This window comes from Herpailurus yagouaroundi, unplaced genomic scaffold (assembly GCF_014898765.1).
Source record: "Herpailurus yagouaroundi ecotype Mexico unplaced genomic scaffold, PumYag 185, whole genome shotgun sequence".
NCBI lineage: Eukaryota > Metazoa > Chordata > Mammalia > Carnivora > Felidae > Herpailurus > Herpailurus yagouaroundi.
In genome coordinates, this window is record NW_024412416.1 from 6,195,302 (window position 1) to 6,217,041 (window position 21,740).

General features: G+C 54.3%; 1 protein-coding gene across 1 annotated transcript in view; it reads left to right on the forward strand.

Annotated features, from left to right (window-relative positions):
• The window catches only part of KIF7 (kinesin family member 7), a 27,707-nt gene extending 6,008 nt beyond the window's left edge, over positions 1-21,699 (forward strand). Inside the window, 16 exon segments of the mRNA XM_040493403.1 lie at positions 7-105; positions 643-756; positions 1,280-1,366; positions 1,368-1,508; positions 2,269-2,405; positions 2,750-2,865; positions 3,042-3,194; positions 4,885-5,087; positions 16,730-16,927; positions 17,223-17,348; positions 17,523-17,699; positions 18,513-18,728; positions 19,384-19,590; positions 20,319-20,517; positions 20,626-20,772; positions 20,911-21,699. Coding sequence (XP_040349337.1) covers positions 7-105; positions 643-756; positions 1,280-1,366; positions 1,368-1,508; positions 2,269-2,405; positions 2,750-2,865; positions 3,042-3,194; positions 4,885-5,087; positions 16,730-16,927; positions 17,223-17,348; positions 17,523-17,699; positions 18,513-18,728; positions 19,384-19,590; positions 20,319-20,517; positions 20,626-20,772; positions 20,911-21,254 — 2,664 coding nt within the window. The 3' untranslated portion in view covers positions 21,255-21,699.
• Positions 21,700-21,740: the final 41 nt, after the last annotated feature.

Below are 21,740 nucleotides of genomic sequence, written 5' to 3' on the forward strand. Positions count from 1 at the left end.
GTCGAGGGGGAGCGCAGCGCCCTGAGCTCCGCCTCCGGGCCCGACAGCGGCATCGAGAGCGCCTCCGCCGAGGAGCAGGCCACGCAGGGGCCCGGCGGGCCGAAGGTGGCCAAGGGCCAGGTGTGGCCCCGGGGAGGGTGGGAGCGGGGAAGGGAGCCGTCTTCATACGGCCGGCGGCGCCCCTGCCCCTTGTCCATCAGCGCAGCGCATTCTGGATTCAGAGGCGATTCTGATGACCTTGACCGCGTCCTTTACCCTCCCGAGTCTCAGGGTCTCTGTCTGTGAAACAGGGATAACGTGGGTATCTACCTCCTAGGCTTGTTGTAAGGGCCGAAGGTGTACCAAGTGCCCAGCGCAGCGCGCTAGTGGAGCCTCAGTGGGTTCCCAATAATAGTGATGCCGTTATTATTGTTAATAAAAGTATGACTCATAATGCAAGAGATGGCCCAAATAGCTTGCAGAGGGGACCACAGGCTGGGTGGGCTCTGGAGGCAGAGCCCCATTGCAGGCAGGGCTTGCAGCAGAGTAGCAAGCTGGACTAGGGGAACCCCTGGCAGGGCAGAGAGAGGGCCGGGGTGTCCCAGAGACAGGCAGGCTTGTCCGCCGGCTCCTGCCCCTGAAGCCTCTCTCCTTGCCCCATAGGAAGACGGGGCACTGCAGTTGCTCGCCCTGCAGAGCCAGGTGGCCCGGCTGGAGGAGGAGAACCGAGACTTTCTGGCGGCCCTGGAGGACGCCATGGAGCAGTACAAACTGCAGGTGGGGGCAGGCTTCCTCAAGGTGAAATCGAGCTGAGCTTCCGGGGACAAGGGGGAGTTAGCCAGGGCAGGCTTCTGGCAGGGTGGGAAGAGATGGAGGGGCCACAACTGAGCAACAGCGTGGAGGTGAGGAAGAGAATGGTGCGGGTGGTCGTGCCTGATGGCCATGACCCTGGATGAGAGGTGGGACTGGAGGGGCAGTCGGTCGGGTCCCGGTCGTCCCAAGGCAACTGGGTCAGCATTGCTCCCGGCGCCCTCTGGCGGCAGTGACTGGCATGAACGTGGAGGACTGACCTGGAGCTAGCAGGGTGGGGTGAGAGCTTGACCCTGAACAACTGGCGTGCGTGTGCGTGTGTGCGTGTGTGTGTTTGGGCAACAAGTGGTCAGAGGTATCTGGCCCTCCTCAGTTTTAGCAGAGAGAGGGTGGGGTGGCCCCTTCTTCAGTTTCCCGCACTTCTGCCCGCCAGCATCCCGGCACCCTCCCCGTCCACACCCCCCATCAGCACCCGGAACATGTCTTCCAGAGCGACCGGCTTCGGGAGCAGCAGCAGGAAATGGCGGAGCTTCGGCTGCGGCTAGAGCTGGTGCGGCCTGGCTGGGGGGGCCCCAGGGCTCCTACAGGGCCTGTCTGCCGGCTCCTTTGCGCCCCGGCCTCACACAGCCCCCCTCGGCGGTGCCCACGGCCACATGCTGGGCATGGTGCCCCCCGTCTGCCTTCCTGGAGATGAAGTTGGCCCTGAGAACTGGGGAGAGGTGAGGAGGTGGCGAGCCTGGGTCTCTTGCATTGGACAGGCTCCGGCAGGGGAAGGGCGGTGCTGCCGAATGTATCCGGCCTTTCCCGGGACCAGCTGTGAGATACCCCTTTCCAGTGCTCCTAGAGAAAGGGCCAAAATTTGGGGGACTCTGTAGGGCCGCTCAGAAGGGTCTGGTACCACTGGGCATCCCTGGGCTGGCTGGAGATTTTTGAAGTGAGGACGTTACAGAGGGAGTTGGGCTTCGGGCGCTGGATGGAAAGCTTGCACACCTCCAGAGATGGGGGGCTTATCACCTCTGAGGCCACCCCTTCTGTCTTTGCAAGTATACTTTTCCATGAGCCCTAATCTCCCTGAGCCCGGCCTTCTAGTCACTTGGGACCTTTTGGACAAAGGCTCTCCTGCATCCTCCTGAAAGTTCTGGGTCATCTCAGCTGTAAAAGGCCAAGGCAGTGCGGGGAGGGAGGGTGTGGGTTTGACCGGAGTCTGTTATACATCCACCACTCTAGCAGGGCATTGCTGGTGAGCTGTATACAAAGATAGGGCAAGCTGTCACCCGTGGAGTCCCAGGTGCTATGGGTGCCACAGGGGAGGGGGCGCTGGGGGGTTGGGAGGAAGCTCCTACTCTCACTTGGGATTGGCAGGGCTGTGAGGAGGGCGGGCAGGGCCGGGCATAGGCACGAGCAAAGATCAGTGATGGAAAATGGCTGATGGTCGGTGCCCTGGGCGCTTTCTGTCCTGAAACCCTGGCACTCCCCTAGCAGGTGACAAATGGCAGAGAGCCTGGGGCCCAGCTGCTGGCAGAGGCAGACAGCCAGGGGAGCGGCTCTTCAGCTGCCTCGGAGGAGGAGGGGCAGGAGGAGGGGCAGCCGCCCCTGCGGCCCCCGCACCTGCGCAGGTGAGTGGGACCAGCTGCCCACCTGACCCAAAGCACCTCGGGAGCCAGGCTGGGCTGGAGGAGGACCCCACTGTGGTCTCAGGGAGCCCTCACCTCCGTTGCCCCGTCCGGTGGGGAGAGCAGACGGGGACTGTGGGCTTGGAACCGGTGGGGTGAGTATGCCACAGGGTGGGCCCCGGGCCTCCTGGTTCTCGGCCTTCACGGCGGCCTTCGGTGCCCCCAACAGCCCAGCCCCCTGGCCTCAGTTCTGCCAGACCGACGCCCCGAGGCTCCGTTGACCCTGAGAGGACAGAAGACCGCAGTGGCCTCTCTTCCTTCCTCTGAGTCCTGCTTCTGTCTTCCAGGGACGGGATCAACAAGTGGAGCCAGAGGGTGGGGGCCCGCCCAGGAAGTCCCTGTGCCGGGAAGGGCCCAGAGCTTCACCCCGAAGAACCGGGTGCAGCCGTCCCGGGGCCCAGAGGTGAGCTGGGCCTGGTGCAGAGGGGGCTCTGACCCTCCCTTCCGTGATCCTGGACTGGCTGTTCCAGACGGTCCACACGCCATGCCTCGCCGCCCCTGCCCGGGGCGTGCCTCTCCCCTCTCCCGCCTCCCCCACTGATCGTTGGGGTGGTGGCCTTGACGGCGGGCTTGTTACAGTAGCCGGTGGGAGCAAGGCCCTGGCGCAGCCCCGCCGGACCCCAGCTGCCACGGCCTCTGAGCGGCGGCTGGCCCAAGCCCAACAGAAGATCCGGGAGCTGGCCATCAACATCCGCATGAAGGAGGAGCTCATCGGCGAGCTGGTCCGCACAGGTGAGGCGGTGGGCCTTCGGGCGGGCCTCCCGCCTGAGGGTGGTTAGGAGCGGGGACCAGGTGGCTTAGTGTGGTAGCCGACTCAGCCTCTTGGGGCCGTGTGACCTTGAGCAAGTAGAATAGCCCCTCTGTGGCTCTGTTTTCTTCTCTCTAAAGTGGGGCTAGTAATTGTACCTGCTTTTTGGGCCGTTGAGGGGACTTCATTCAGCTGAAGGGCTAAGACCGGTTCTCAGAAAGCAATACCTATTCGTGATAGCGGTAGTTGTATTTGTCAGTTGCCTGCCGTGTTAGGCACCTTGCTGGGCACAGGATCCCCTACTCTTAGGGTGCAAACAGTGGCCCCAAATCATGCTACGTCCGCCACTGGTGACACGTGTAAAGAAGCAGCTGAGCCTTTTTATTTGAAGGGTTGCGTATTTATTACAAAATGCATTATGAAGGGCCGCCTGGGTGGCTCAGTCGGTTGGGCGTCCGACTTCGGCTCAGGTCACGATCTCACAGTTCGTGGGTTCGAGCCCCGCATCGGGCTCTGTGCTGACAGCTCAGAGCCTGGAGCCTGCTTCGGATTCTGTGTCCGTCTGTCTGTCTCTCAAAAATAAATAAACATTTACAGAATGCATCATGAAGAATTTCAAACACAACAGGAGGAAGGCTGGCACAGCAGGTCCCCGTGAGCCCATCACCCGGATTTAGCATCACGAGCTTCTCCCATACATCCCTTTCCTTTGTCTCTTTTGTCTTCGCTGAGGTGTTTTGAAGCAAATCCCAGGCATCTTGTCATCTCACCCCCACACCGTTCAGTTTGCCTCTTTTTGGACACTTTAACCGACGTGCCATGAGCACGTCTAACGAAGCTCTACGTCCCCCCCCACGCCCAGAGCACAAGCCTGTTCCCTCAGGTCTTTGGCAGAGTCCGTGGACGGCTGATTTGCTGGCACCCAGCTCCACACGTGTCCCACACCGTGCTCGTGAGGCCTCTAAAGCGTCCCTCTCCTGTCTCCTCACAGTCCTGTAGACTGTCCCAAACCCCTCGTGTTCAGGACTTGCCCATTGGCTTCCTTGTGGTGTTATTTAACTCGTCCCTCCGCTCTCCAGATTTCCCGCCAATGGAAGTCAGTTCTGGAGGCTTAATTCCATGCAGGCCCAACCTGTGTATTTGTTAGTAGGTATCAGGTGAAAATAAAGCCAATTTAGGGGTGGTCTGGGAGGCTCAGTCGATGAAGCTTCCGACTCTTGACTTCGGCTCAGATTGCGATCTCACGTCTCGTGAGTTTGAGTCCCGAGTCAGGCTCTGTGCTGGCAGCGTGGAGCCTGCTTGGGATTCTCTGTCTCCCCCTCTCTCTGCCCCTCCCCTGCGTACATGCACGTGCATTCTCTCTTTCTCTCTCTCTCTCTCTCTCTCTCTCTCTCTCTCTCACAAAAACAAACATTTAAAAAAATAAAGCCAGTTTAACCCCTAATTTCTGTGGGTCATTGCTATGGATGAGGCTAATTTTAATTGAAAAAGTAAGTGGCTTAAAGGAAAATATAGTAAATAACTCACGGTACCAGTGGTGCAGAGGCTTAGCAAAACCCCCACAGGTGACCGTGGCTGACAGAGGTCTGGAACCCCTCCCAGGGGAGCCAAGCGATGGTCCCCTTGGGGGAGAGGCTCTGCCTGTGCTGATGAGGCCCCCGCTCTTTCTTCCAGGCAAGGCGGCCCAGGCCCTGAACCGGCAGCATAGCCAGCACATCCGGGAGCTGGAGCAGGAGGCGGAGCAGGTGCGGGCAGAGCTGAGCGAAAGCCAGAGGCAGCTGCGGGAGCTCGAGGGCAGGGAGCCCCAGGACGCCGGCGAGCGGTCCCGGCTCCAGGAGTTCCGCAAGAGGGTCGCTGTCGCCCAGAGCCAGGTGCAGGTCAGTGTGGGGATCCCGGGGCAGTGGCTGGGGGCCTGGGATCAAGCCAGGTGGGCCCCGGGGCCAGGTTCACCGGCACCCGTGGGCGCTCAGGCCCTCGTGGCCCAGCCCCTGGCTGGCTTGGGGAACGGCCTCCGACTCCCAGGGTGAGGCCGGTGTTACACAGAAGTCAGCAGTGCTGAGCAGGGGGGTCTCAGCTGTAAACACAGCAGAGGCAGGGAGGCCAGTGCTGCTCGCAGCCCAGTGATGGGTGGGCATCGAAAGCAAGCTACCCCTTCCTCATGCAGCCCCCCTCCCCCCCCCCCAGCTCCCCGGCCACTTCTCTCACCGTCCCGTCTTCTCTGTCTACCCCTCGGGCCGTCAGTCTGTCTGACTCGAACATCTGTCTGTCACGCTGTTGGTTGGTAACCCCCTCCGGAGCTTCCCGGGTGTAACCTGAAATGGGTCCCTGCGCGCAGAGGGCAGGGAGAGACCAAAGAAAGAGGCAGCCACCCCAGGTAGAAAGGTTTCCTAAGCAAGGGAGCTTGCATACCAGTCTTGTCTTGGCGGCAGCAAGGTGAGTGGATCTCCGCACCCACGCACCACATCTTAAAAGTTTGTGAGGCTCCCTGAACTGCGTTCAGTCGTGTGTACATGCAGCGTTCTCAGCGCCACATCACTCTGTCAAGGTCGTGTCCTTAGAGCCGCCTCGGGGAGTGGGAAAGGCGAGCAGAGCCCACGTTCCAAGGACAGGGGAGGGAGTGAGGAGCCTCTGATCACCTGGGTCCACCCAGCTCATGGGTCAACTAGATTCAGCAAGGATCACACGTTAGCCGAACACACAACATTGTGTTTGGATAATGGCACAGGGGCCTCCTTGTAGGACAGTAATGTCCAAGGCCATTCTGTTTTGGAGGATAGCTGTTCTCATCAGAGACCTTTCAGTGTTGAGGACAGGCTTCTTTGGCTGTCATTTAAGCTTGCTAGATGAATTTAGTAAGGGCTTCTATGTGTGCTATACTGTCCTCCAGCCCAGTGGAGGGAACCAAGATGGCGGCCAAACGATCGTACTGTTGGAAAACAATGTCCGCCTGGCCTTGAGGAGAGGGAAGTTTGCAGCTTTAGGATATTGACCTGGTTGTGCATACCGTACATGTTGGCTGGGGGAGGCAGCACTGCCAGGCGTGAAGAGATGGACTGGGGGATGTGCCCAACCAGGACTCCCACCTTCTTCCCTCTCCCAGTGGCACATTTACCATTCCGCGTCTAGTGCGTTTCACCAGGTCGGGCTTGTAGCAGGACAACAGGATCCCAGTGGAGACCGAGGAGTTCCCTCGAAGTAACTCACCCATCCAGATGGGACACCCCAGGCAAGTTCTGGTAGACCATCCCTTTCCCAGGCGTGGTGGGGCTTGGTGTTCTCAGCAGCACAGCACAGGGCTCCATGGTGAGAGTTGAGACAGTGGCTGTTTCCCATGACTTCCATACCTCGACGGGATTGGGTGCCTTGGCAAGAGGCCCCAGTCTGGCATATGGGGCACGGGCCCTACTGGTTGATCACTCAACTGTATGAAAGCCTGGGGGAGTACTTTAGTCCACCCAGCCAGAGTGGTTTTATCTGTTACTACTATAGTCTGCTGGGTTGTTTTGTTTTGGTTTTTTTTTTTTTTTGAAGTATAGTTGACATATTACATTAGTTTCAGGTGCACAACATAGTGATGCACCAAGTGTGTACTTATGGTGTGCTCACGGCAAGTGTAGCTACCATCGGTCACCACACAACGTTGTTATAATCCCATTGACTTTATCCCCTGTGCTGTGTCTTGCCCCATGAGTTATTCATTCCATAACTGGAAGCCTGTACCTCCCACTCGCCTTCACCCGTGCCACCTCCCCCTTCCCTCTGGCCACCGTGAGTTTGTCCTCTGTATTTATGGGTCTGTCTGTGCTACTTGTTCTCTATATTCCACATATAAGCAAAATCATACAGTATTTGCGTTTCTCATATTTCACTTAGCATGAAACCCTCCAGGTCCATCCATGTTGTTGCAGATGGCGAGATCTCATCCCTTTTTTATGGCTGAGTAATATTCCATTGTACATATACGCCACATCTTTATCCCTTCATCTATCGATGGACACTTGGGTTGCTTCCATATCTTGGCTATTGTAAATTATGCTGTAGTAAAACATAAGGTGCTTATATCCTTTCAAACTAGTGTTTTCACTTTCTTTGGGTAAATGCCTCGTAGTGTGATTACTGGATCATATGGTAATTCTATTTTTAATTTTTTGAGGAACCTCCATACTGTTTTCCACAGTGGCTGCACCAATTAGCATTCCCACCATCAGTGCATGAGGGTTCCTCCCCGCCCCCCCCCCATCCTCACCAACACTTATTTCTTGTCTTTTTACATCTAGCCATTCTGACAGGTGTGAGGTGATACCTCATTGTGGTTTTGATTTGTATTTCCCTGAGGATCAGTCATGTTGACCGTCTACCTGTTTTCTTTGGAGAAATGTTTGTTCATGTCTTCTGCCCATTTTTGATGGGAGTATTTTTTTGGTGTTGAGTTGGGTAAGTTCTTCATATATTTTGGATGCTAACTCTTTATTGTAAATGTCATTTGCAAATATCTTCTCCCATTCCATAGGTTTTAGTTTTGTTTACTGTTTGTTTTGCACAAGCTTTTTATTTTTATGAAATCCCAATAGTTTATTTTTGCTTGTTTTCCTTGCCTCAGGGGCTCTATCTAGAAAGAAGTTGATGTCAGAGATGTTACTGCCTGTGTGCTCTTCTAGGACTTTTATGGTTTCAGGTTTCACATTTAGGTCCTTAATCCATTTTGAGTTTATTTTTGTGGATGGTGTAAGAAAGTGGTCCAGGTTCATTCTTTTGCATGTGGCGGTCCAGTTTTCCCAGCACCATTTGTTGAAGAAACTATTTTCCCCATTGTATATTCTTGCCTCCTTTGTTAAACATTGACCACATAAGTGTGGATTTATATCTGAGCTTTCTATTCTGTTTTATTGATCTATGTGTCTATCTTTGTGCTAGTACCATACTGTTTTGATCACTACAGCTTTGTAATGTAACATGAAATCTGGAGTTGTGATACCCACAGCTTTGTTTTTCATTTTCAAGATTGCTTTGGCTATTTGGGGTCTTTCATGGTTCCATACAAATTTTAGGATTGTTTGTTCTAGCTCTGTGAAAAATTCAGTTGGTATTTTGGTAGGGATTATATTAAATCTGTAGGTTGCTTTGGGTAGTATAGACATTTTAATAATATTTCTTCTTCCAATCAATGAGCGTGGAATGTCTTTGCATTGGTTTGTGTTATCTTCAGTTTCTTTCGTCAGTGATTTATAGTTTTCAGAGTATAGGTCTTTCTCCTCTTTGAATAAGTTTATTCCTACATATTTTATTATTTGGTGCAGTTGTAAATGAAAGGGTTTTCTTAATTTCTCTTTCTGCTGCTTCGTCGTTAGTGTATAGAAATGCAACAGATTTTTGTATAATTTTGTATCCTGTGACCTTACTGAATTAATTTATCAGTTCTAGTAGTGTTTTGGTGGAATTTTTAGGGTTTTCTATATATAGTATCATGTCATCTGCATATAGGAGTTTTCCTTTTTCCTTACCAACTTGGGTGCCTTTTATTTCTGGTCTGCTCGCAGTGGCTAGGACTTCTAGTACTATGTGGAATAAAAGTGATGAGAGTGGACATACTTTCCTTATTACTGACCATAGGGGAAAAGCTCTCAGTTTTTCATCATTAAGCATGATGTTAGCTGTGGGTTTTTCATATATGGCCTTTATTAGGATGAGGTATGTTCTCTCTAAACCTACTTTGTAGAGGATTTTTATCATAAATAGATGTTGTACTTTGTCCAATGCTTTTTCTGCATCTATTGAAACGATCGTATGGTTGTTTTCTCTTATTGATGTAATGGGTCACATTGATTTGTGACTGTTGAACCACCCCCCTTGCACCTCAGGAGTAAATCCTACCTCATCATGGTGAATAATTTTTTAAATATATTGTTGGGTTTGGTTTGCTAGTACTTTGTTGAGGGTTTTTCTATCTATGTTCATCAGAGATATTGGCATGTAGTTCTCTTTTCTTGGTCATGTCTTTGACTCGTTTTGGTATCAGGGTAATGCTGGCCTCAGAACGGATTTGGAGGCTTTCCTTCCTCTATTTTTTGGAATAGTTTGAGAACAATAGGTATCACTCGTCTTTAAATGTTTGGTAGAATTCTCCTGTGAAGCCATCTGATCCTGGACTTTTGTTTGCTGGGAGTTTTTGTTTTTTGTGTTTTTTTTTTTAATTACCAACCCATTTCCATTGCTGGTAATCAGTCTGTTCAAATTTTATTTCTTGGTGATTAGTTTTGGTAGGTTATGTGTCTAGAAATTTATCCGTTTCTTCTAGGTTGTTCAGTTTGCTGGTGTATCATGTTTCTTAATATTCTCTTTACCATCCTTTGTATAATTTCTTTGGTGTCACTTATTATTTTTCTTCTTTCATTTCTGATTTTGAGTCCCTCCCCTGCTTTCTTTTTGATAGGTTTGGCTAAAGGTTTATCAATTTTGTCGATCTTTTCGAGGAACCAGCTCCTGGTTTCATTGATCTGTTCTATTTTTTTTAGTCTCTGTTTTATTTCTGCTCTAATCTTTATTATTTCCTTCCTTCTGCTGGTTTTGGATTTTGTCTGTTCTCTTTCTTGCTCCTTTAGGTATAAGGTTAGATTGTTGATGTGAGATTTTTTTCTTTTTGAGGTAGGCCTGTGTTGCCATAAACTTCCCTCTTAGAACAGCTTTTGTGGCATCCCAAAGGTTTTGGGCCATTGTGTTTTCATTTTCATTTGTCTCCATATATGTTGTTGATTTCTTGGTTGGCTCATTCATTGTTTAGTAGCATATTTAACCTCCATGTATTTTGTGTTCTTTCCAGATTTTTTCTTGTGGTTGATTTTTAGTTATGGTCAGAAAAGATGCATGGTAGGACTTTGATCTTTTGGAATTTGTTGAGACTGGTTCTGTGGCCTAATGTGTGATCTGTTCTGGAGAATGTTCCATGTGCACTTGAAAAGAATGTGTATTCTGTTTTAGGATGAAATGTTTTGAATATATCTGTTAAGTCCATCTGGTCCAGTGTGTCATTCAAAGCCACTGTTTCCTGGTTGATTTTCTGTTCGGATGATCTGTCCATGAATGTAAGTGGGGTGTTAAAGTCCTCTATTATTATTGTATTACTATTAATTAATTACTTTTTGTTTGTTATTAACTGCTTTATGTGTTGGGTGCTTCCGTGTTGGGTGCATAAATATTTATGATTGTTCTATCTTGTTGGATTGTTCCCTTAATGACTACATAATGTCCTTCCTTGTTCTTGTTACAATCTTTGTTTTAAAGTCTATATTGTCTGATAGAATAGATTACTACCCCAGCTTTCTTTTCACATCCATTTACATAATAGATGTTTCTCCATCCCCTCACTTTTTTTTTAAGTTAATTTATTTATTTTGAGAGAGAGAGTGAGAGCGAGCATGATCAGGGGAGGGGCAGAGAGGGAGAGAGAGAGAATCCCAAGCAGGCTTTGCGATGACAGATTGGATCCCAATGTGAGGCTCAAACCCATGAACCATGAGACCATGACCTGAACCGAAACTAAGGGTTGGACACTCAAGTGACTGAGCCACCCAGGCATCCCACCATCCCCTCACTTTCAATATGCAGGTGTCTTTAGGTCTGAAATATGTCTCTTTTAGGCATTATATAGTGGGTCTTGTTTCTTTAATCCATGTCACACTGTGTCTTTTTTTTTTTTTTTTTTTTAATGTTTTCTTATTTTTGAGAGAGAGGAAGGGAGAGCGGCAGAGAGAGAGAGGGGGGAATAAAAGGTTCCGAAGCGGGCTCTGCACTGACAGCAGAGAGCCTGATGCGGGGTTTGAACTCATGAACCATGAGATTATGACCTCAGCTGAAGTCGAGTACTTAACCAACTGAACCATCCAGGTGCCCCGATACTGTGTCTTTTGATTGGAGCATTTAGTCCATTTACATTCAAAGTAATTTTTGATAGGTATGTATTTATTGCCATTTTACTGTTTTTTATAGTTCCTCTCAGTTTCTTTATTCTTTTGCTCTTTTCTTCCCAGTTTCCTGGCTTTCTTTAGTGATATACTTGAATTCGTTCCTCTTTATTTTTTGCGTAACTATTCCTGGTATTTGATTTGTGGTTACTGTTAGGTTTGTATCTAACATCTTCTACAAATAGCAGTCTATATTAAGTTGATGGTCGGTTAAGTTGGAACCCATTCTTTACTCCTCTCCCCACCACATTGTAGGATTTATGATGTCATACTTTACAACCTTTTACTTTGTGAGTCCCCTGACTGATTTTTACAGATATACGTATTTTACTTCTTTCATGCTTCCTACTTTTCTTACTCTTACTTATGATCTTTTCTTTCCACTGAAAGAGTCCCATTTAACATTTCTTGCAGAACTGGTTTAGTGGTTGTGAACTCCTTTAGCTTTTGTTTGGGAAATTCTTTCTCTCTCCTCCTATTCTGAATGATGGTGTTACGGGGTAGATTATTCTTGGCTGCAGCCTTTTCCTTTCAGTGCCGTGAATGCCATTCCCTTCTGGCCTGCAAAGTTTCTGCTGAAAAATCAGCTGATGGTCTCATGGGGTTTCTCTTGTATGTAACTGTTTTCTCTTGATGCTTTTAAAATCCTCCATCACTACTTTTTGCCATTTTAATTACTCAGTGTCTTGGTGTGGGCCTCCTTGAGTTGATTTTATGGGGCGATTTCTGTGCCTCTAGATCTGGATATCTGTTTTCTTCCCCAGCTTCAGGAAGTTTTCAGGTATCATGTCTTGAAATAAATTTTCTGCCCTTTCTCTCTTTTCTTTCTGGGATCCTTATAACGCCAATGTTATTACACTTGATGGAGTCGCTGAGTTCCCTAAATCTGTTTTCATTTTGCATAATTTTTTTCTCTCACCTGCTCAGCTTGATTACTTTCCATTACTCTGTCCTCATCCATTCTTCTGCTTCTTCTAGTCTGCTATTTATTCCCCCTAGTGCCTTTTTAGTTTCATTTATTGTGTTCTTCATTTCTGGTTGGTTCTCTTTTTATGTTTTCTGTCTCTTTGTTCAGGGTCTCACTGATGTCCTCCACTCTTTTCTCAAGTCCAGTGAGTATCTTTATGACTGTTACTTTAAGTCCTCTATCAGGCATATTACTTATTTCTCTTTTGTTTCGGCCTCTTGCTGTGATTTTGTCCTGTCCTTTCATCTGGGACATATCCCTCTGTCTCCTCATTTTGTCTAACTCTGGGTCGGGTTTTGTGTGTTAGGAAAGTCAGCTACATCCTCTGCTCTTGAAAGCAGAGGCCTCATGAGGAAGAGATCCTGTAGTGCAGTGTCCCCTGTTCACCAGAACCTGGTGCTTCACACATATCTCACATGTGCATCGTGTGCACCTGACTGTTGTGGCCGCCTTTGCCATCCGTCCAGTGGTCTGCAGGGGCTCTCTTTGTCTGCTGTGGGCAGAGTTTGGTCCCTGTGCCGTTAGTGAGCCAGTCTGGGGCCACGCCGGGCTTGAGTTGAGTCAGATCAGGGATTTGCCAGAGCCGTGGAAGCACCGAACCGCAGGGCCCTTTCCCTGCGTTTTCCTGAGAAGCTTTTGTGGATGCGCACGGCCTCCGGCAAGACCAGCTGTCTGCCCCCAGCCCACTGCTGGCGCCGCAGTCAGACTAGTGTGGTTGTCTTCCCATCTCTCTGGGGCAGGAGTCACTTTGGAGTAGTGCCGGCCTCTGTGGGGGCTGCTTATACACTGCCAGGCTGTGGCCTGGGTTGGATGGGCTCTGGCCCAGAGCATATTAGAGGGGACGGGTCTGCAACGTGCACAGGGGCAGGGCGTCCAGTTTTAGCAAGGTTTGTGAGCTGTCCTCTTGTGAGAGGGGACCTCCTGATACTATGTCCAGGACCCGCCACGGGGGCGGAGGAGGTGGATCTGTAAAGTGCGGGGTGCGTGGTGTCTGCAAGGTTTGTGCCCGCCTTCTGGGGGAGGAGTCCTGTCTTGCTGGGACCGAGGCAGGTCTGGCTGCAGGGGCAGATCTGCTGGAGCGCCATGGGATGAGGCTCAGTGTAAGTCAGGCGGTGAGTGTTGGTGTCGCGCTGGCCCCCACGAGGGGCTGCGTGTTGATGCTGGGGGGTAGAGCGTGGAAATGGCACCTGCCAAGTCCTCTGTTCCTGGAGGAGTCCCTCAGTGATGTCTGTCCCTCCAGATTAGTAAATGACTCTCCCTCCATATGCCCTGGGCATTTTTCAGACTCCTGCTTCTGTCTGTATCTCCATGCCTATGTGTTGTGCTGTCTCTTTAAGGGTGGGACTCCACTTCCTGTGGCCCTTGGGTTCTCCCAGACCTGAGCCTGCTGAGTTTTAAAGTTCTAATTTTTTTTTTATTTTGTTTTTTTTTTTGAGAGAGAGAGAGAATGTGCGTGAAGCAGGGAGGGGCAGAGGGGAGAGAGAGGGAATCTTAAGCAGGCTCCATGCTTAGCACAGAGCCTTACATAGGACTCCGTCTCATGACTGAGATCACAACCTGAGCCGAAATCAGGAGTTGGATGCTTAACTGACTGAGCCACCCCGGCACTCCTAAAGTTCCATGCTTTAAGTCCCACTACTTTTAAGAACTCTCAAAATTTGGCCCCTTTGGTTTTCCAAGCCAAATGTTAGGGTGATTGATCTTCCCCGGGCAGGCTCCCTGGCGTGAGGGTCTGTTTCTGTCCCTTCTCCGCTTCCTTGGTGTCCCCCTTTCCCATGGACGGTCCTGTGGTCCATCTAGCTCCCACCGTGTCTCCGCCCTTCCCACCCTCTTCCACGGGTGTCTTCTCTTCATTTAGTTTGGTTTGTTCTGCCTGTCTTCTGGTTGTTTTCTGGGTTGTTTGCTCCCATGTGTTTTCTAGTTGCATCCATGAGATGAGGTGAGCTTAGCGGCCTCCTACAACTCTCTCAGCTTTCATTTCAGTGCTCCAGCCATGAACCAGCCCGCTCGCATGGCTGGAGCTTTTATTGATATTCGTGATCTTTCAGAGGCTGTGGACTGGATTTTGGACAAGGGAACTCCTCCAGCAGTCTGCATTTTATCGTGTTTTATTTTAATTTTTTAAATGTTTATTTTTGAGAGAGCGTGCGCAAGCAGGGAGGGGCAGAGAGAGAGGGAGGCAGAGAAACTAAAGTAGGCTGCGTGCAGTCAGTGCAAAGCCTGACACAGGGCTCAAACTCTCGAACCGTGAGATCATCACCTGAGTTGAAGTCAGATGCTCAACCGACTGAGCCACCCAGGTGCCCCAGCAGTCTGTATTTTAAAAGGTTCCCCCCCACCCCCACCCCACTTTGCTTTTTTCAGTCTCTGTGGGCAATGCTTTGGTCATGTCCTGGGGTGTTTATATTTCAAAGACTAAGATTTACTAAGAATTGCTAAGATTTACAAATTCAAGGGACAAAGCATGCAAGTTTTCTTCAAGGAGTTTGGGGTAATTGCTATTTAGATTTTTCCTTTGTGGGGCGCTGGGTGGCTCATTTGGTTGAGTGTCTGACTCTTGATCTCGATTCAGGTCATGATCTCCCGGTTCATGGATTGAGCCCTGCGTCGGGCTCTGCGCTGACAGCGTGGAGCCTGCCTGGGATTCTCTCTCTTTCTCTCTTTCCGCCCCTCCCCAGCTCACACGCTCATGCTCTCTCAAAATAAATAAACTTAAAAAAAGTAAAAAGTCAAGGAAATTTTTCCTTTGTGTCAGGGTCAGAAGACATGGGGCATCTTGTCTGTTTCCTCCTCAGTTACCTCCTCGTCCTCCTCGCCTTCTCAGAGACTCCACCTCTTAGCATCTGAATCAGGCTTTGTCACAAGCACCCAGATGTCAAGCAGAGGCATCTTGCGCCCTCGTAGCTTTATAAGGTCTTTACCCCGCACTCCAGCCCAGCGGGCAGCAGAATAGCCTTACCTCTTCCTTCTTTGCCCCGGCGTGCCGTGCAGTTTCCCAGACCAGCCCCTGAGTCAGCGTTTTAAGGACGCCCCCATGCTCATGCACCATCCGTGAGCGGCTGACATGGGGGCCACCTCTCCCCACCCAGGTCTCTGGCCGACTCCGGGTTTCGCCTGCTGCCATTTTCCGTGGCAATCTGCTCGCGAGCTTCCCGGATGTCACTTTAAACCGGTCCCCGCATGCAGAGGGCGGGGGGGAAGCTATGAAAGAGGCAGCCACTCCCCTTGGGGAAGTCGCAGGTTTAATCAGCAAAGGGAACTTCTTTACGAGGCTTGTCTTGGGCGGCAGCAGGATGAGTGGATCCCCGGGCCCACCTGCTGTATCCTAGAAGTTCATGAAAAGGTCTACGCGGGTTCAGTCGTGTACACGCAGCGTTCTCAGCGCCTCGTCACCCTCTCGAGGCCGTGTCCTTGGAGCTGCCTCTGGGAGCAGGAAAGCCAAGTGCGGCCCACATTCCAAGGACAGGGAAGGGGGTGAGGAGCCTCTGATCGCCCGGGTCCAACTCATGGGTCAATGGGCAATCACATCCTTTTGCTGACCTTCCCCAACACGTTTTATCAGTTGATGTGACTGTCCGTTTATCCATCTATCCATTCGTCTTTCTATGGCCTTTTATTGATCCATGTATTATCTGTTTTGTCGTTAAGATTGATTTCTTTATTAGGGGCGCCTGGGTGGCGCAGTCGGTTGAGCGTCCGACTTCAGCCAGGTCACGATCTCGCGGTCCATGAGTTCGAGCCCCGCGTCGGGCTCTGGGCTGATGGCTCGGAGCCTGGAGCTTGTTTCCGATTCTGTGTCTCCCTCTCTCTCTGCCCCTCCCCCGTTCATGCTCTGTCTCTCTCTGTCCCAAAAATAAATAAACGTTGAAAAAAAAAAATTTAAGATTGATTTCTTTATTAGACAAAGTGTGAGTGGGGCAGGGTCAGAGAGAGAGAGGGAGAGAGAATCCCAAGCAGGCTCCGGGCTGTCAGCGCAGAGCCCGGCGCCAGGGTTCCATCTCACGAACTGTTGAGATCATGACCTGAATTGAAGTCGGACGCTTAACTGACTGAGCCACCCAGGCGCCCCCACCCTGTTTTTCACCCTTGTATGATCCTGTCCATCTGTCCACCCACCCTTCCATCCACCAAACTTTATAGCTGTCTGTCCGTCTGTCTTCCCTCCCTCCCTTCCTCAGCTCAGCTGTCCAAGAGACAGTTCAGTAGAATGGTCAAGAGCACGGGCTCTGGAGCCTGACTGCTTGGGTTTGAATCCCAGCCCTGCCATTTAGTAGCCGTGTGCCCTCGGTCAAGTTTCCTGAGATCTCTGTGCCTCAGTTTCCTAGTCTGCGCAGTAGGGATAATGATAATCCTATTTTTTCCATAGGATTGTTAGGATCATTTGATACCCACAGAGCACGTGATGTGTGCCTCGTACAGAGAAAATGTCCTGGTAGCCACCATCTTTTGCTGTCATTAGTCCATTACCCACTGGCCTGTTTGCCCTTCCATCCGTCCCTCTCTCCGTCCATCGTCCTTCGGTCCTGTCCACCCTGGTTGAGTGTCGGGGGTGGTGCCGTCTCGTGGTGGCCCAGCCGAGGCTGTGTCGGTCCAGGTGCTGAAGGAAAAGAAGCAGGCGACCGAGCGGCTGGCGTCGCTGTCGGCCCAGAGCGAGAAGCGGCTGCAGGAGCTCGAGAGGCACGTGCAGCTCATGCGGCAGCAGCACGGGCAGCTGCAGAGGCGGCTTCGCGAGGAGACGGAGCAGAAGCGGCGCCTGGAGACCGAGATGAACAAGCGGCAGCACCGTGTCAAGGTCGGGTCGGGTCGGGGGCGCCTGGGGTCCCCGGGACTCGCAGCCGCAGGACCTCCCGAGCTGGCGGCTCGGCCTCCCTGAGTTTGTCCTCGCCCCCGAGAATGAGGAGAGCCGGAGGGCACGCGAGGCGGGCGGGACTCAGGAGGTGAGCCGTGCCCGCGGCCGGCGGCCCGCAGGAGCCCAGTCCCAGGGAGACGTGGGTGGCGAGGCCATCTCCGGAGGGGCTCTGGGGAGACGCGGCCCCCCCGCCCCCCTGGGACCCTGCCCCTGAGCTGCTCGCCGGGTGCGTCCCCAGGAGCTGGAGCGGCGGCACGAGCAGCAGCAAAAGATCCTGAAGATCAAGACGGAAGAGATCGCGGCGTTCCAGAGGAAGCGGCGCAGCGGCAGCAACGGCTCTGTGCTCAGCCTGGAGCAGCAGCAGGTGGGCCGGGCCGGGCCGGCGTCCCCGGAGCCCCCGGTCGGCTGCCTCGGTCCCCCTGGGGCGCGGCGGAGGTGGAGGATGGGAGGGGGGGCGCACCCTTCTCCCCCACTGACCCCGGGCAGTGGCCCGTGGGGCCAGGGGTGAGAGCTGAGTTCCCTCCCCCACCCCCGTCAGAAGATCGAGGAGCAGAAGAAGTGGCTGGACCAGGAGATGGAAAAGGTCCTGCAGCAGCGGCGGGCACTGGAGGAGCTGGGGGAGGAGCTCCACAAGCGGGAGGCCATCCTGGCCAAGAAGGAGGCCCTGATGCAGGAGAAGACGGGGCTGGAGAGCAAGCGCCTGCGGTCCAGTCAGGTGAGGCCCCGCCGGCGGGGTTTGTGCCGGGTGAGGTCCTGCCAGGTGAGATGCCGTCGGGTGGCCCCCTCCCATGGAGGTCCCTCCCGGTGCCAACCCTGCCAGGGGAGGCTCTTCCAGGTGATGCCCCTGCCGGGCAAGTTGCAGCCACGTGAGGCTCCGTCCCCTTCATTTCGCCCTCTGCACTTGCTGGGGGCCGTGCAGGCCAACAAGGAACAGCAGGTGTGGAAAGGGGGATGACCGAGGAGACGCAGGCCTCACAGGCGCTGGAGGCCGACAGACCTGGGCAGATGGCGGCCTCCCCGCTGAGCAGTACTCTGTCCCCTCTGTGTCACTGCTTCCTCTTGAGTAAGGAGCTTCTGAGCCAGTGCCCTCTTCGGCCGGTGGAATCACAGTGGTGCCAGGATGGTGGGAAAGGGGGGATGTCAGACCCAGAGCCCGGGCCTGGAGCAGGTGCTCGGACTCAGTGCCCGCGGGGGTCCAGAGTGCTCTGAAGTTCAGCAGGGTTCAGGGTGCTGCTGGATTGTCCGGTGCTGCCCCCTTTCTGCCAGGAGTGCCTTTTCCCATGCTTGCTGGGATCCTTCGGGGCCGTCTCTGGGGGTCCCCCCTCCGAGGCTCTGGTCCCACCGCCCCCACTGGCCGAGCCGCCGCAGAGTCGAGAGCCGGGCCCTCCCGCCGGGCGGTACTCTCGGATTGTAGCGCTCTTGAGGGAAAGGCCCGCAACCTCTGTAGCATCCCGTGGTTGGGCCGCTTCTGTGACCTCTGCGAGGGTGGGGCCGCCCCCTCCCTGACCCCCAGTGGCGCCGCCCCCAGGCCCTCAGCGAGGACATCGTGCGCGTGTCCAGCCGGCTGGAGCACCTGGAGAAGGAGCTGTCGGAGAAGAGTGGGCAGCTGCGGCAGGGCAGCGCCCAGAGCCAGCAGCGGCTCCGCGGGGAGATCGATGCCCTGCGCCAGGAGAAGGACTCGCTGCTGAAGCAGCGCCTGGACATCGACGGCAAGCTGAGGAGGGGCAGCCTGCTGTCGCCCGAGGTGAGCCCCGCGGCCCGGACCTCCGCAGCCTGCCTGTGACACGCTTTCCCTGCGAGTGAGACCCAGGGCGTGGGGCGGCCGCAGCGGGCGTGCTGGCCTGGCCCTTCCTCCCGCTGCGGCCCCCGCAGCAGGGACGCACGGACTTGGCCCTCGCGGTTCCTGCCCGGCTGGACCCTGGGGGCGCTCTGTGTCCTGAGCCGTGTCAGCCCGCGCGTCCGCGCCTCGGCTCCCTGTGTGGGAATGAGCGGTGGCAGCACGTCCCCGCGCCTCGTGCAGTCCCTGAGCAGCAGAGAGAGCCTCGTTGCAATAAACTCACCCCGGTGGCCCCCCTGCTGCCCGTAGCAGACCCGCCGTATCTTCCGTTTGGCGTAGGGTGCTCTGCGCTTCTGTAGATCATGCGACAGGTGATACACCAGAGAGCAGCCCGTCAGCAGAGCCTGGCCTCCCCCGGGGTCGGGGCTGTGACGGAAGCTTCCTGTCCCTGCCATACCAGTCAGGGACACTTTGGATGTGCTGTGAGCTCAGGACGAGGAGACAGAGCGTCTCCCTCGTGGCTGGGTGCTGGTGCCGTCTGCCCAGGGCTGCCATCCGGGGAGTGGGTGTGCGTGGTGTGGGCACCCGGGCCTCCCCTTCCACGCCCGCCCGCGTCCCGCAGGAGGAGCGGACGCTGTTCCAGCTGGACGAGGCCATCGAGGCCCTGGATGCTGCCATCGAATACAAGAATGAGGCCATCACGTGCCGCCAGCGGGTGCTGCGGGCCTCGGCCTCCTTGCTGTCCCAGTGTGAGATGAACCTCATGGCCAAGCTCAGCTACCTCTCGTCCTCGGAGACCAGAGCCCTGCTCTGCAAGTATTTTGACAAGGTGGGTCACCGGCTCCCGGGCCCTCTGCCACCTCCGTCTGGTACTTGTGTGGGGGAGGGGTCCGCTGGCAGCTCCAGACGGGGGTCTGTTTCCTCCCAGATGCAGGGACAGAATCAGGGCCAGCTCCAGTCTCCAGGGCTGCCTCAGACTCTCCTCCTTAAACCCTAACTTTCTTAGTGAAACGAAGACCCGGTCTCCTCTCCCCCCACTTTCCGGCCTCCTGGCCCCTTCAGTGCACCCAGATCGGTGGTTCTCGGCAGGGATGGTTTTCCCCCAGGGGACATCCGACCGAGTCTGGAGATGCTTCCGGTCCTCACAGCCATGAGGGTAGAGACCAGGGATGCTGCTAACCCTACGGCAGGCAGGACAGGTCCCCACAACCACAGACTCCCTGACTGAAATGTCAGTAGTGCGGAGCTTGAGAAGCTGGGCCTCAGCAAGTCTCTGCCCGCGGGCTTAGGAGCCTGGGCCTCGGAAGGAGCTTGAGGCAGGGGTAGGAAGTAAGCTTCCTCTTGACAGCTGACTCTTGTCATTTGGAAATCCCTGCCTCGAACACTGTTGAGAAGGTGTGGGAGGCCAGGTCTTGGCTCAGCGGGACACCCTGGTGATTCCTTAGTGACGTCCGCCCGTGGGGGGTGGTAGCTACAAGTTTGCCAAGTACCTGAGTACCTGCCGCCGGTTGGGGATGATCCGCGCTGGGGGCTGAGCCTGGCTGGGTCTTGGGACAGGTCGTGACGCTCCGAGAGGAGCAGCACCAGCAGCAGATCGCCTTCTCTGAGCTGGAGATGCAGCTGGAGGAGCAGCAGAGGCTGGTCTACTGGCTGGAGGTGGCCCTGGAGCGCCAGCGCCTGGAGATGGACCGCCAGCTGACCCTGCAGCAGAAGGAGCACGAGCAGAACATGCAGCTTCTCCTCCAGCAGAGCCGAGGTGAGGCCCCTCTTCCTGCCCGCGGCCCCTCCCCGCTTTCCTCCTCGGCCCCGCCCCTCCTTCCTCCTCCGCCCCTCCCGGCCTTCCTCCGTGTCCCCTCCCGTCCAGATCACCTCGGCGAGGGGCTAGCGGACAGCAGGAGGCAGTATGAGACCAGGATCCAAGCGCTGGAGAAGGAGCTGGGCCGCCACCTGTGGATGAACCAGGAACTGAAACAGAAGCTCAGTAGCCTGAGTGCGGCGGGCCAGAGCAGGGGTGAGGCTCACCTGACCCGGTTTGGGCCGGCCTCCGGGAAGGCTTGGGAACCCCTCTAACCTCCACTCTTCCGCGGGCATCTCCCACAGGGGAGCTGAGGCCTCCGTTTCTGACGAGTGTCATTGGTCTCGGTGACAGGTGGGGAGAAGAGGGCCCTGTGCCTGGAGAGCAGACCGGCTCCCGGAAATGAAGAGGAGCTGCGCCCCGTGCCCGAGCTTCTCTGGCAGCAGTCCCTCCCTGAGGGGGGCCCCCGCGCCCGAGACGAGGTGCGGGACTTGGTCCGGGCCCCGCTGCCGCTGACGTGGAAGCGCTCCAGCCTGTGCGGTGAGGAGCAGGGCGGCGCCGAGGAGCCCCTGGGAGGGCGGGCGCCCCCCGTGGGTGAGGCGGGCCTGCCCTGGAACCCCGGGCCCCTGCCCAAGCCCCGGCGGGACCCGCGCCGGGCCAGCTCAGGCATGATCGACGTCAGGAGAAACCCGCTGTAGGCTGTGCGCAGAGCCCGCCTTGCAGGGAGGCTGAGCCCGCTCCCGGGCACGGTCAACCCTGTTTGCTTCCTGAAAGACGGCCTTGAGCTCTCCCTCCAAATCCGGGTCCTGATCTTGACACAGCCGGGATCAGCGAACCTGGGCCACCTGCCCCAGTGGATCAGACTCCTATTTTTTCATCTGTAAATTCCTGCCCCTCATTTCTTTGAGCTCCGGTACCGGATTGCCATCTTTTGGCTTGAGAGTTCCCAAAAGGCAATTCTGGTCCCAGACCTGCGTGCGGGTGCCCCCAGTGCTGGGGTTCAGCCGGTGCTGGACACACAACAGTGAGTGGCAACCGGGTTGTGTTTTAAATGGTCTTATGTATATGGTGGGAAGTGGGAAGCTTGGCATAGTTTTAGACTTTTGTAAAACCATTTTATAATAAATGAGACGCCGAAGGGAAGAATGTGAGTTTTTACTTGGTTTGATTTACAAGACACGAGT